The following is a 15047-nucleotide window of genomic DNA, read 5'->3' as shown; positions in this document are numbered from 1 at the left end:
TGGAATCAAGATTCCCGGGAGAAATATCAATAACCTCAGATATGCAGATGACACCACCCTTATGGCAGAGAGTGAAGAGGAACCAAAAAGCCTCTTGATGTAAGTGAAAGACGAGAGTGAAAAAGTTGGCTTAAAGCTTAACATTCAGAAAACTAAGATCATGGCATCTGGTCCCATCACCTCATGGGAAATAGATGGGGAGACAGTGGAAACAGTGTCAGACTTTATTTTTTTGGGCTCCAAAATCACTGCAGATGGTGACTGCAGCCATGAAATTAAAAGACGCTTACTCCTTGGAAGGCAAGTTATGACCAACCTAGACAGCATATTTAAAAGCAGAGACATTACTTTGTCAACAAAGGTCCGTCTAGTCAAAGCTATGGTTTTTCCAGTGGTCATGTATGGATGTGAGAGTTGGTCTGTGAAGAAAGCTGAGGGCCGAAAAATTAATGCTTTTGAACTGTGGTGTTGGAGAAGACTCTTGAGAGTCCCTTGGACTGCAAGGAGATCCAACCAGTCCATCCTAAAGGAAATCAGTCCTGGGTGTTCATCGGAAGGACTGATGCTGAAGCTGAAACTCCAGTACTGTGGCCACCTCATGTGAAGAGTTGACTCATTGGAAAAGACCCTGATGCTGGGAGGGGTTGGGGGCAGGAGGAGAAGGGGACGACAGAGGATGAGATGGCTGGATGGCATCACCGACTCGATGGGCATGAGTTTGAGTAAACTTCGGGAGCTGGTGATGGACAGGGAGGCCTGGCGTGCTGCGATTCATGGGGTCGCAAAGAGTCGGACACGAATGAGCGACTGAACTGAACTGAATGTCTAAAAAGCACGTGGCAGAACTCCAAGTGAGGACTCTCTAAACGCTCCCTTGATTTTATTTCAGATGAGCATCCTGAAGATCAGAGAGGTAAAGAGACTTATACAGAGTCACAAAGCATTTCTCTGAGCATACATCTTTTTGTGTAGGTTAGACTTTTTAATGACTACATTCATGTTTTATATAGTCAATAAATAAATAAAATCAAGAATGAGAGGGGTCCCTAAAAAAAAAATCATAACTGTATTTCAAATGATATAAGTACCCAGGTTATGAAGGAGAACAACTCATGTAAGTAACTTCCAAAGTTCTGTGACAAGATGCCCCTCAGGCTAAAGATGAAAGAATTATAAACGAATACTGATTTTTCACAGATAAGGGTTAGCAATTCTCATGACTACCTTCTGTGGACTCCAGGATGAAGTGAATAAATATCTTGTGGAAAACAGAAGCTGGCATTCTCCCGTAACAGAAGGCTACATGGAAAGGGAGAAGGCAAGCATGAATCCTGTGGTGCTGGACTGGAACAGGAGGTGACCCGTGTATATAGGGGCTATTGTGTAATACACATAATAAGTACCATCCTCCACTAACAGGAATCAGGGCTTCTTGGAGAAATGGTTGATTCCAGGGACGAGACAGGAAAGGTTCAAGATGGGTCTGGAGCATCTTATTGTGCAAAAGATAAGGATATGTGAAAAGAATGACAGAAACATGTCAACAGAACATAGGAAACAGCTTGAAAGGCTCCCACTGGCTTAAGTGTGAGACAGTCTTGGGAATCTAAATAAAAGACAGTAATAGATTATAATCCACTGAGTGAAATACAAATCCCTGAGTCTATAACGATATGAACAAATCAGTGAATAAATGGGGGAAAACAAAAAGTTATTCCTGAGAATAAAACGCAAACTAATAAATATGGAAGGAATGCTGAAATTAGAAAGTTGTTATTTAGTTGTCATAACTGTCAGTAATCATTTATTCAGGCAAGAAACCACAATGCATGCAAAATGTAGTGTGCAAAAATTTGATGAGGAAGAAGATATTTCAATAGGCAGAAGAGCTAAAGACATTTCTCCGAGGAAGGCGTACAGATGGCCAAAAAGCACATGAAAACATGCTCCACATCACTAACAATTAGACAAATGCAAATCAAAAGTACAATGAGCTATCACCTAACACCGGTCAGAATGGCCATTATCAAAAAATCCACAAACAATAAATGCTGGAAAGGATACAGTGACCCTCCTACACTGCTGGGAGGAATATGAACTGGAATAGCTGCTATGGAGAACAGTATGGAGGTTCCCTTAAAAACTAGAAACAGAACTATTCCTACCATATGATCCAGCAACCCCACTCCTGGGCATGTAACCGCAGAAGACTCTAATTCGAAAAGATACATGCAGCCCCATGTTCACTGCAGCACTATCTACACCAGTTAAGACATGGAATCAACCAACATGTCCATCAGCAGGGAGTGGATAAAGAAGATGTGGTACATATACATATTGGACTGTTGCGTGTATGTGCGACCCCACGGACTGCAGCCCGCCAGGCTCCTCTGAACATGGGATTCTCCAGGCAAGAATACTGGGGTGGGTTGCCACGCCCTCCTCCAGGGGATCTTCCAGACTCAGGGATCAAACCCGCGTCACTTACAGCTAACCTGCATTGGCAGGTGGGTTCTCTTCCGTTAGTGCCACCTGGGAAGCCCATAATGGGCTATTACTCAGCCATAAAAAAGAATGAAATAATGCCACTGGCAGCAATATAGATGGACTGAGAGACTCATACTGAGGGAGGTAAGTCATGGAAAGACAAATATAATATCTCTCATATGTGGAATCTAGTTTTTAAAAGTGATACAAATAAACTTATTTACAGAACAGAAACAGACCTATGGATGTTGAAAACAAACATGGTTACCAAGAAGGAAGAGGGAGAGGAATAAACCGGGAGATTCATTGACATATACGCAGTACTACACATAAAATAGAAAACTATTAAGAACCTGCTGAATAGCATAGGGAACTCTACTCAATACTCTGTAATGACCCATATGGAAAAAAGAGTGGATTTATGTGTATGTATAACTGATTCACTTCGTTGTACACCCGAAAGTAACACAACGTTGTAAATCAACTACACTCCAATAAAATATTAAAAAAAAAAAGGAAGAAAAATCAAGAGCAAGAACAGGGTGGAGAGGACCAAAGTGGGCAGAGGGAGGGGGTGCTCACCGATGAAGGTCTTCAGGAGGGGATCGACGGGGTGGGGCTGGTCGGAGATGAGGTACTTAACTGCTGTGATGACCGTGCAGCGGGTGTGTGGCCGACCTGCAGGACGGGAGGGGTGGCATTGGCGGGGGCACAGCAGGTCCCGGACACCCCCGGGCTGGGGGACGCCAAGCTTCCCCTCGCCTCCGTGGGAGACAGGATCGGAACCTCTTCCCACGCAACCCCACACATCCATCTTCGAGGAAGTCATTACCACTTTCCTTGGCAGCCTGCAATCCCTCCTGAATTCCACCTGCAGCTGAGACAGTACAACTGCCGGTTCTCAAGCAGCCACCCCGAGGACACGAATCAAGAACGAGAACCCAAGACGGGGCTCAACCTGAAAAAAGACCTCTGCCCAGGCCTTGGAGCTGCGTTCTGTTTTTCAGATATTTTTTTAGACATATGATCTCAATTAATCCTTGTCATTGGTTGATAATAATATTAGTTAAAATGATTTCAAAAATTATTGTTAATCTCCACTTTACAGATGTGGAAAGAGAGACCAGCAAGGTTAAAATCAGATCAAAGGTCACACAGCAAGTCCAGAATTCACCAGCTGCTTCTGAGCTCTCTCTGGACCCCCCTGTAACCTGCATTTTCCAAGGAGAGAGCAGTTGTACTTCAGATGGGCTAAAATTGCTTAATTTTGCTTTTCTGCTCGTTGTCTGAATAAAGAAGCTGCAGAAAGGGAAGGAAATACACTTCCCATCAAGGTGGAGGAAATTAATTGGCCATCTCTCTCTCCTCTCCACCTCCCACCTCTCTAGTGCATAGCACTGAATGGGTTAAGGCTGTTTCCACCCACAGACTTTAGTTCAAGACAAAGTTTACAAGTTGATGCATGGGTATGAGGGAGTGAGTTACGGACTTCAGACTTGCAGCTTTTTCCCTCTTTCTCTTTCCACCCTGACTGGCTCCTAAGAAGATTCAGGGTAGCTGGTGAAGATAATACACGTAGAATAGGATTAAGTGAATTAAGAAAAATGAGGCCAAGGGCAAAGTGAGATGGAGACCAGAGTGAGGGGCGTGCAGAGACAGGCAGTCCCATGAACTTGCTGGTACCAGGCGGCTGATCTGGCTCGAAGTGTCCCACAGCCGGCAGTAAAAAGGAAATGTGGCCGGTTAGCTGGTTCAACAGTGGGCGTGAGGCCCAAGCAAATCTGAGTTATGAAAAGGCAGGGCTCAGACTTCCCTGGTGGTCCAGTGGTTAAAAACCCACCGTGCAATGCAGGGCACATGGGTTCAATCCCTGGTCCGGGAAGATCCCGCATGCCGAGAAGCAACTAAGCCCCACCGCAACTAGTCAAAGTCCATGCACTCCAACAAACACCAGTATGGCCAAAAATAAATACATTTTTTTTAAAAAAAAGGAAAGAAATTGCCCCGCATCCCGAGACCCTGGCCTCCCAAGGTTTCTCGTGAAGAGCCCTGTGGGTGTAACAGGCGATGTCCTCAACGTGCTCGTCCTGTCTACACAGCAGTTGAGGGCCAGAGCTGCAGCTTCTACACCAGCCACCCAGTAAGGGCCTAACTGGAACCACTAACACAGCAACGACAGCAGATACTAACAGTACAAATTAGGTACCACCCACCAGACCAAGCACTCTGCCTGCATTATGTCAACCAACCCACCAGAGACCATCTGGAGACCAGCAGACCAGCTCTGGGCCCAGAGGCCTTTCATTCCCAGGGGCTTTGATCTGCCCCATAGCCTACCATCCACGTGCTTGCCTTCTTCCTCCATGAGCTGCGGAACATCCTGACGCGCTCTGACCCCACGACATGACACCTGCCCTCCTGACCCTGTCCCTGGCCCTCTCCGGGCCACGGGGCCTGGCATCCACTCCGAGTCCACGTTTACACTTGCTACTGGTCCGTGCCAGCCCAAGTGAGCTGCATTCTGCACCCTGCCGTCTCTGGCCCCTCAGAGAACCACCTTTACCAACCTTCGCCCGGGGCACGTGGCCGCTGACAACACCCAGTGGCATCTTGAGAAGTTTACTTGTTGGAAGGACACGTCAAGGATTGTGTCTCCTCTGTCCCAGAGGGTCCCCCTGAGTCTCAGGAAACACTGATTTTAACGGGTGAGTCTTATCAACACCATGACGCTCAGACCCCCATCACCTACACGAGCTCACCCGGTGTGGACCTCCTGGGCACACTGCCCACTTCTGATCTGGGCTGCCTCTGCCCATCCCCAGGCCCCTACCTGCAGCGAGTTGCTTCCGGAACCGGGGCAGGAGGAAGGAAGGGTTTACGAGGACGAGCTTCCCGATGCACTCGGCCACCACCCCCCGGGTGCCCTCCTCGGCGCCCTCGCAGCGCTGGAACAGCAGAGCCCAGATGTCCTCGGCGTAGGGCTTCAGGCTGTCGGGCTGGGCGGCCCCCAGGGCCTCCCGCAGCGAGTGCAGCAGCAGGTACTGCCTCCGGGGCTCGGCCTCCATCTGCCCCAGCAGGAAGGGCAGGAAGTCGGGCAGGTTCCCCGCGCCCACGCGGCCCAGCGCGTAGGAGGCGGCCGCCCTCACGTCCTCACTGGGAGAGCCCAGGGCTTCCAGGAGCACCGCCTTCAGCTCCCGCTGTGGGCCCGGACCGGCCACCTGGCCCACCTCGGCCAGCGACAGGAACGCCAGGACCTTGACCCCGGGGCTCGAGCTGGGCGACCTGGCATCGCCGACCAGGCGGTTGGCCGTGCCCGCCGCCTCCTGGGGACAGGCCGCGGCAAGGGCCGCCACGCAGCGGGCCAGCGAGTGGAACACCTGCTTGTGCAGGCCGGGCCCGCCGTCCGCCGCCTGCTCGTACACGGGTGCGGTGAGCAGGCCGATGAGCTTGGCATAGTCCACGCATGGCGGCCGGGTCCCCACCAGGGCCTGCAGGAAGCCTTCGGTGGCCGCCAGCACCCCGGCCGGCAACAGGGGTGAGCGCAGCAAACGCAGCAGCTCGGCCAGCACGGGGCCACTGACCTCGGCCATGGAGGCCGGCTGGGCACGGGTCACAGTAGCAAGGAAGTCCACGGCCAGCTGGGCCACGTGCATGTCGCTCTCGCTGACCAGGGCGGGCAGCTCGGCCAGCACGGCCCGCACGGCAGACGGCGGGAGACCGGGGCCCTGGCTCTGGGCCAGCGCGGCCAGGGCCGCCAGCGTGGCCAGCCGCAGCGCCCGCTGGTTCTTGCGCAGGAAGGAGGCCAGGATGGGCAGTGCCTCGGCCAGGATGGGCTGCAGGTTGATCCGCAGCGGGGACGTGGCCACCAGCGTCAGGGCCTTGACAGCCGAGAGCCGCGTGATTTCGTTCCTCAGGCGGTCCAGGAGGAGCAAGAGCGACGGCTCCAGGTCGTCCCCGAGTCGGTCGCCCAGGTGACCCACGAGGTGGCCCATGCAGGAGATGGCCCGCTCCTTCACCTCCTGGTCCAGGTCGGTGGCCCGAAGCCGGGCCAGGGTGGCCGCAGACATCTCTCCAACATAGGGCTCGGGGTCCAACTTCCGAGGCGCATCCAGTGGCCACAGTGCCCTCACCAGCTCCTGGAGCACCAGCAGGGCCTCTGCTGCGATCTTGTAGAAAGGGTCGGCCACGCAGGCCATCACTGGTGGCAGGAGAGTGGGCAGGTGGGGCTGGAAGGCCTCGGCCGGCTCTGTGCCCAGCAGCCCCTGCAGGAAGGCCAGGGCGTCCATCCGGATGGTGGAGGAGCTGGAGCGGTCCGCCAGCGAGAAGACGATGCCTGTGGGGTGGGTGCCCAGGTTACCAGGACACGCACCCTGACCCAACTCAGCCCTCCCTGGATGCAGGGGTGGAGGACCCGCAGGCGTCTGAGCTGGACCCAGGCACCTGGGTTCTGAGAGGTCAGGGCTTGGCCGGGGCCAGGGCTGAGGATACAGGCCAGGAAACTTACACGAAAACAGGACAGAGGGCCTGCACCCCAGCCCTGTACTCACTGCTGGCAGTGGGGAGTCGCTGTAGGTTGTTGAACGGTGGTACCGGCAGGGAGCGAGGGCTGGGGGCTGGGTTCGGGGAGAAGCCCGGAAGAGCAGACCCCAGGTTCCAGGGCACCCTACCTGCTACCAGCACGGGCATGTGCTCCGCCAGGCTGCCCGGGAGGACGCCCGCCAGCTCGGTGAGGAGGCTGAAGCAGCCCTGGCGGGCCCTGGCACTCCGGTCTTTCAGCTGCCGCTGCAGGGCCTTCATCACAAGAGGCACCTGTGGGCAAGTCGGGGGCGAGGAGGAGGCCAGTGACCACCCAGGAACCCACATACCCCACCCACTACTGGGGGGCTCTGCCCAGGCAGCTGACAAGGAGGGACCCCCCAGCATGTGGAGGGGCTCATTCCACGCTGAGCTCCCCATCACTCGCTCTGTGCCAGACACCTCACTCCACACTCGCCCTCTGAGGCGGGCACGAGTCCTGAGCCCACCTGACACCTGGGAAACAGGAACAGAGCTGAAGTGAGCAGCTCAAGGTCACCAGACTGGGGGCCCCTCTCGCTTCCCCAGCTGGATTCCCTCCCTGATGAGCTCCCCCACTCCCGAGGTTTGGATCCCAGGGAAGCAATGACTCCCATATCTACATCTGATACCAGACTTGTGTGCTACCCGCCCACCTGACATCTCAACTCGGGCATCCAATGAGGCCTTTGAATAGAATAAATGTCCAGAACAGAACTCCACTCATTCCCCGCTCCACCATCTTGGGGACTGTACTTCATGCTCTAGCCAGAGCCCAGAAGTCACATGACATCTCCCAGCCCCTCGCCTTCCACATCCATCTGCAAACCCAAAAAACTACATCTCGGGGCTTCCCTGATGATCCAGTGCCTAAGACTCTGCGCCCCCAGTGCAGGGGCCCCAGGGTTCAATCCCTCGTCAGGGAACTAGATCCCACATGCTGCAACTAAGAGTTGCCACAACTAAAGATTCTGCATGCCACAACTAAGACCCAGTGGAGCCAAATAAATAGCTAAATAAATATTTTAAAAAAGGAAAAAAACTACCTCTCAAGTCCAACCTCCTGCCTTTCACCTACACGGCTGCAGTGGCCTCCAGCCCATCACAATCCATTTCCCACACGGCAGCCAGAGTGAACCTTTTCAAATATGAATGGGATACCATATTCCCCCTCCTGTGGCTTCTACCCTCTTAGAATAAAACTGAACCCCCTTTCTGCGGCCTGGAATCCTACTTGTGCTACTGGCTATCTGCCCGAGACTGTGCGGTCCAGGCACTTCATACAAAAGGCCAGGCACACAGCAGGTGCTCAATACACACACTTCCGCGAGTGAAGAGGTGGGGGGCAATGGGCGGAAGGAGGGCTGTGAGGTGGGGGGTGAGGGGGAGGGGCAGGCAGGCACACCTGTCCTCGCAGCATCTGGAGGTTGCTGCTGGTCTGGGTGGGCTCCTCCATGACCTCCAGCCACCCCTTTGGGGGCCGCGTCTGCCGCAGAAGCACGATGTAAGCCCCAAACACGTCGGCCTTGACGTTCTCCTCCCGCTCCTTGAAGCGGTGGATGAGCGCAGGCGCCAGGGCGCAGTGGAAGTCAGGCAGCAGGTCGGGCCGAGAGTCAATCAGGGCTGCCAGGCACTTGGCCGCTGCCCGGCGCACCTTCCAGCTCATGTCGTCGTCATCGCTGTATTCCTCCTCACTCTCTAGGGCAGGAATCAGGACACCCGTGGAGGCCTGTGCACCGAGGCGGGGAGCCGCCAGCCCCACCCAGCTGGTCTTCCAGGACAGAGGGGTGAGAAGTAAGGGGGCAGTGAGGAGGGCTCGGGTGGGGCTTCCCCTTTCCATGTAGCCCGCCAGGCTCCTCCGTCCATGGGATTCTCCAGGCAAGGATACTGGAGTGGGTTGCCATTCCCTTCTCCAGGGGATCTTCCTGACCCAGGGATTGAACCTGGCATTGCAGCCAGATTCTTTACCATCTGAGCCACCAGGGAAGCCTCCATGGTTACTACTTGTAACTATTAAGAAGTTGCTGCTTAGTCGCTAAGTTGTGTCCAACTCTCTGTGACCCCATGGACTCTCTGTGACCACCAGGCTCCTCTGTCCATGGGGATTTTCAGGCAAGAATACTGGAGTGGGTGGCCATTTCCTTCTCCAGGTTAATGAGGACCTGCTGTGTGCTGGGGATGGCGCCAGACAGGGAACTAGCTGGAGGTAAACCAGGGTCCCCCCATCTGCCTTCAGACCCTTGACTGTTGTGACTGCATCCAGGAAAAACTGACTCCCAAGTGAGGATTTAGGAAATCCATTTGGGGCACAAGACCTGTCCTTTGGCTTTAGGACTGGCTGTATGATGTTTTATTTACTCGGCTTTCAGAAGGGAGGCAACAGTTCCCCTGCCCTGGGTAGGGTCCTGACTCTGGCTTCCAAGCAGGACTACCAATGGGAGAAGCTGTGTTTGTGTGGCTCTTCGCTCTCCAAGCTCTGCTCAGAGGCCGGAACTCAAGTCTTCACCACCCCTCAGGAATGAAGGTGTCTTGAGGCTCTTCTGTAGATACGAGTAAGGCTCAGAGAGGGTGAGAGATTTTCCTGAGGACACACAGCTAGAAGCAGCAGAGCTGAGTAAGGCCCACCCATACACACGGGGGAGACATATATGAGGCTCAGAGGAGGACGGTCCTACCTAGGGACACCCGCAGCCACAGGCTCAAAGACCAGCGTGTGCCTACTCACTCTGCTCTGTAGAGAACTCAGACTCAGAGCACTGCATGGTGGGCCAGGGGGATGGTCCCCCAGATGTGCCTTGTCAGCTCAGCAGATGGTCCCCCTGACGGCCCCTTGTTTGTTATCTCCACCCCTCACCCCTTGTCACCCATGAAGAAACACCCAGAGCTCCTAGATACTAACAAGAAAATGTCCAATCTCCTTGGCCTGCGACTTGAGGCCCCTACATGCCTGTCCAATCTCATCTCCTACCACTGCATCTCGCTCCGAGTACCCCACCAGGACATAAGTCTCTCACTTCCATCAGTGCCTCCAGGGTCCAGGGGCATCCCCCAGAGTGACAGACAGGACCACAGGCACAGAAGCAAAGAAGCTATTGAGTCCATTTCCCACCCAGGCATCTCTCCCTGTTAGTGCCAATCAATCCATCATCAGAGCTTCACATGGCTGGGGTAAAGCAATGGCTCTTGGACGCCATAACTCAAAGGGTACAGAGGGACTTCCCTGGGGGTCCGGTGGCTAAGAATCCACCTAGCAATGCAGGGGATGCAGGTTCGATCCTTGGTCAGGGAACTTAGATCCCATATGACTTGGGGCAACTAAGCCCAAGCACTGCAACTGAGTCCACATGCTCTGGAGCCTGCACACTGCAATGAAAGACCCCGCATGACACAGAAAAGATCCCACGTGTGGCAACTAAGACGATGTAGCCAAATAAATTTTTTTTAAAAAAAGGTACAGAGATGGCAGCATGAGATGGGGGGGAGTCTGGCAGACATGGCTCCAAGTCCCAGCTATGCCACTTCCTCGCTGTGTGATCTCAGGCAAATCTCTAAGTCTCAGTTTTCTTGTCAGAAATATGGGCACAATAATAAATATCAGGTTTTCCAGGTTCATCGTAAGGAACACGAAACAAGAGGGCGCTTTGGACATCAGGAGATGCTCAATAAACAACAGCTATCACGACTCGCTCGTGATCTGTGCAGTCAGAGATTGTGGGGATGACAGAGGATCTAGATTTCCAAGGGTGGGACTGGAGCCCCAGGAAGAGGTGGGATCAGGATGGGGGCACCAAATGCTGCCCCTGACTTCGGCTGGGGGACTCATGGGGAGGCTGAATCTGTTCCCACCCACCAGCCCAAGGACAAGCTGGCTGCCCACCTTGCTCGCTGAACTCGCTGTCCTCGGTCTCCATCTGCTCCTCATCCTCGTCACTGTCGTAGTTATAATTGGGGTCATGCTTTACATACTGAAGGCAGAGGCTGGTCACGTTGGGCACGTGAGGGCCCATTTCCTTGGGGCACCTGTGGGTGGGGTGGGGGAGGCTCTGCTGGACCCAGGCATGACAGGCTGGGGGGATAAAGCCCAGGGGTAAGCCCCAAGATCTGACTGCTTTGAGGCCAGCATCTTGTGCCCACTCCATCCCTACCAACTTCTCAAAGAAACCCCAGGGCCCCCATTTCTAGGACCCCTGCTGCACCTACTTCCTCAGGAAGGCCTCAAAGGCCTGGAGGCAGGACTCCCGAAGTTCGTCATCATCCAGGTTGCAGAACTCCTCCACCAGGGGCACCAGGCGGTCCAGGTGGGCCCCTGCGGGACCAGATGGGTCACTGAGGCAAGGCCAGCCCATCTCCTGGGCTCCCCCAGCCACAGCAATCAGCCTGTGCCTGTCCCTGCCGCCTTGGCCACTGCAAACTGTACCTCAGAGGCTTCAGCAGAAGTGGGTTGCAGCCCCAACTCAGCCCCATCTAAGCTATGGGACCTTGTTAAACACAACCCTTGTTTAACCTCAGATCACTCATCTTCACAGTAGGGATAACAACACCCACCAGGCAGAGAGTTTGTCAAGATTATCAATAAAATGCAGATAAAGATGTGCCTGGCACAGAACAGGCGCTCGATAAGTGGCAGCTGTTGTCAAAACTATTATTCATGTTGATTATTTCCTGTGCTAGGCTGTAGCCCTGGGTGAGGAAAGTGAGGAGACAGGTACTGCCCTTATAGACCAGGCTAGAGGGGCCCCCTGCCTGGTCCCTGGGCTTCAGAAGGAACTCCAGCTAAGCCCTTCTCCAGCTACACCCTTCCCTACTTTCCTGCCCAGTCAACCCTGAACCTGTGTCTGGTCTTGTGCAGGTCTCTTTTCCAGGCCCATGCTTCTGAGGGTGGCCAAGGGGTGGCTGCCATTGGGGAGATGTCGACAGATTTGGACTGGAGGCTGGGCTCTCCATGTGTGCTTGTAAGGGCCCTTGCAGTGAGAGAGCCAGAGGGGTGGGAGGGCAGACTGTGGCCACTCTACTTACACTGCCTTGTTCTAGCCTAGACTAACTCCAAGGAGTTTGAGAATAAACTCAAACCTGATCGCTGAATTCCATCTCTAAAAAACTAACCTCTGGTGACAGAAAGGAGATCAATGGTTCCCTATGGTGTGGCCTGGGAAGGATGGGCTGCAAAGAGACACAAGGAAACTTCTAGGGGTGATGGAAATGTTCTGCATCTTGATTGCGGTGGCAGTTTCACTGGTATATGGAAAGGTCAAAACACACCGAAGTGCACATTTTAACTAGTGTGGTGTGTTGTACACACGTCACCCCTCAATAAAAATTTTTTGAAAATTAAAACCTTGTTAATCACCTAGGTTGTTATTAAGGTACAGTTGTCAAAATAGGACGACAGAACATATTTTACTTAAGTCTGGGGGCATGACTTACAGTTACCTGCGCGAGCCTCTGGGTTGGGCTCAGAAGCAGGTCAAGCTCGGGGCCCACCAGGCTGCCTCTTGAGACCACCCTTTCTCTTCCAGGTGCTCCAGCCCCACCCCAGCCCCGCCCCTCTCCTCCGCACCTCCCCACCCAACCACAACCCCTAACCAAGGAGGTAGGGCAACCAAGCCTCGCCCCTTAGCCCAGGCCCCACCCCATCCCAGCACCCCGGTCCCTCGCCCAGCCCCCTAGCCCAGGCCCCGCCCCTCTCCAGCAACCCGTCCTCCGCCCCGCCCCTCGCCGTGGGCCCCGCCCCCTCGCCGTGGGGCCCCGCCCCTCGCCGTGGGCCCCGCCCCCTCGCCGTGGGCCCCGCCCCCTCGCCGTGGGGCCCCGCCCCCTTACCCAGGCGGTGGCCTGCCTGGCGGCCAATGCTGCCCAGACACTGGATGAGGGTGCGGATCGCCGCGGGGCTGGCTGGCGCGCGTGGGCCGGGCAGCCGGTCCAGCAGGTGGTCGGCGAGCTCCACGAAGAGGTCGGTGCTGCAGGCGGCCGCCAGGTGGCCGAGCGCCCCAACGGCCCGCTTGCGCACGGCCAGGCGTGGACTGCTCAGCTGCGGCAGCAGACAGTGCAGGAGGCTGGCGTGGAAGGCGCCCAGCGGAGCGCCCAGCCTGGGGAGCCGGAGGGGGCGTCGGGCGGGGCCCACCCGGCGGACAGCCTGGGCCGGGCACCTCCCCTCTCCCCATGGGCTCCTGGCCTCCTCCCCATTAGGACAACCCAGTGGTTCTAGGTAGACAGGAAGGTTCCCTGCAACTGTGTGAAGTGATTACTTATTATCACGGGAGAGGAAGCAGAGAGGGGAAGGACCTTCCTCAAGCCCACTCTGCCCACCTGGGGAGGAAGCCAGATGTACTGGGGCCTGGGGGACTCCAGTGAGCTTTCCTGACTTCCCCCGAGTCTGGGCCTTGCCTCAATGCTCATCCTCACTCACTCACACTCACTGAGGGCAGACCGATCTCCAGTGTAGCTCTGCCTAATTCCTGCAGTGGCTTCCCAGTGCCCCTGGGATGAGCTGAGCTCCCGGCTCAAGGCAAGAGGGAACAGCAGAGAATGGTTTCTGCACACATAAACGCAGCCCGTTCCCACCCTGGCAGCTCCCATCCCTCCTTCAAGCCAGGCCTGTGCCTTTCCCATCCCATACGTGTCCTGAAACCTTTCCTCTCACTCCACACCTACACATTGACCTCACCCTCCCATCTCTCTCTGTCCAGCACAGACCTCTTTCCTGGGTTTCATGTATTCACCTACCAGAAAAGCTATCACCCCACATGACACCCCACAACCCCCAGAGACCCCATGTCTTCGATGGCCTCTGTCCTCTGAGCCGAGGGTCCTTCCCATCCAGGGTCCCCCTATGCCCACCCATGCCTGGCCAAGTCCTGCCCATCCTTGAAAAGTCAGCTGACTGGACTCGCTTTGGGAAGGTTCCCCCTTCCTCAGCCGGGGGAGGGTCTCCTTATCCGAGCTCCTACTGGCCCTGCTCTTAGCCATGCTGTTGCTCTTACTGCACTCACAGATTTACGTATCTTTGAGCTTTTCCCTAGAGGTGGCTTCCCTTGTGGCTTAGCTGGTAAAGAATCCGCCTGCAATGCAAGAGACCCTGGTTCGATTCCTGGGTCGGGAAGATCCCCTGGAGAAGGGAAAGGCTACCCACTCCAGTATTCTGGTCTGGAGAATTCCACGGACTGTATAGTCCATTGGGTCACAAAGAGTCAGACACGAATGAGCGACTTTCACTCACTCACTCACTCACTCACTCACTCACTAACTCAGTCGAGGCGGCCAAGACCCAGCCAACTCCATCCTCCCAGCACTGGTCTAGTAGGTGTTCAAATCTTGAGAGGCTGAATGAACACTTTAGAAATGTGCAGTGCAATTGAAAACACTGGCCCAGCTATTAGGTTCCTCATGTACAGACTGTAGTGAGGAGAACTCGGTGACAGTCAAGTTCTCCTGGACACTGCTGGGGCGATTAAAGGGCCCTGAGCACAGGGCCTGCGGTACAGTAAGTGCCCACTCTGTGAAGCTGAGTCCCTCCCTGTCCCCTTGCCACCCCTCCCTGTCATCCTCGTTGTTCAGGGTGGCCTCCCGCACCTGCTCAGCATGTCAGAAAGGATGTCCAGGGCTTCCAGCTGCACGGCCACATCCTCCTGCTGGGCGATTGCACTGGTGAGCTGGCCGGTGATCTTCCGGCACACGTTGGAGGCCAGGCTGGAGCCTGCACAGAGCGCAAGGTGGGCGCGGTGAGGCGCAGGATCGCCTCCACCTGTGGCTGACCTTTGCTCTGGTTGCATCCCTGAAGCCACATCCCCTACCCCCCAAAGGGTGCTGATCAAAGAAGCCAGGACTTTCAGGGTCCAAGGTGTGACCCAGGGTCCGGCCAAACTAAAGGAGACAGCTGGGGAGCTGAGGAACCGAGGGCAGACCTGCTGGCTGGCCCACCTCACATCTGACCCCTCTGCCCTCTGCCTTCCAATGAGGAGTCTTTCCCAGACTCCCTGGCAGCCTGGAGGGGCCAGGTGACCACGTTCTGG

The 15047-nt window shown here is 55.1% G+C and overlaps 1 protein-coding gene across 1 annotated transcript in view; it reads right to left on the bottom strand.

The window, feature by feature from the left end:
* The window catches only part of CAND2 (cullin associated and neddylation dissociated 2 (putative)), a 29854-nt gene that overhangs the window by 5902 nt on the left and 8905 nt on the right, over positions 1–15047 (bottom strand). The window contains exons 4-11 of the mRNA XM_043443535.1: positions 14608–14731; positions 12859–13124; positions 11242–11347; positions 10919–11061; positions 8447–8739; positions 7155–7296; positions 5318–6820; positions 3070–3165 (exon numbers count right to left, since the gene is read on the bottom strand). Of these exons, the coding sequence (XP_043299470.1) occupies positions 3070–3165; positions 5318–6820; positions 7155–7296; positions 8447–8739; positions 10919–11061; positions 11242–11347; positions 12859–13124; positions 14608–14731 (2673 nt within the window). The remainder of the gene's footprint in view (positions 1–3069; positions 3166–5317; positions 6821–7154; positions 7297–8446; positions 8740–10918; positions 11062–11241; positions 11348–12858; positions 13125–14607; positions 14732–15047) is intronic.

The sequence above is a fragment of the Cervus canadensis genome, chromosome 22 (assembly GCF_019320065.1).
Source record: "Cervus canadensis isolate Bull #8, Minnesota chromosome 22, ASM1932006v1, whole genome shotgun sequence".
In the NCBI taxonomy this organism is placed as follows: domain Eukaryota; kingdom Metazoa; phylum Chordata; class Mammalia; order Artiodactyla; family Cervidae; genus Cervus; species Cervus canadensis.
This window is presented reverse-complemented; position numbering and strand designations above follow the sequence as displayed.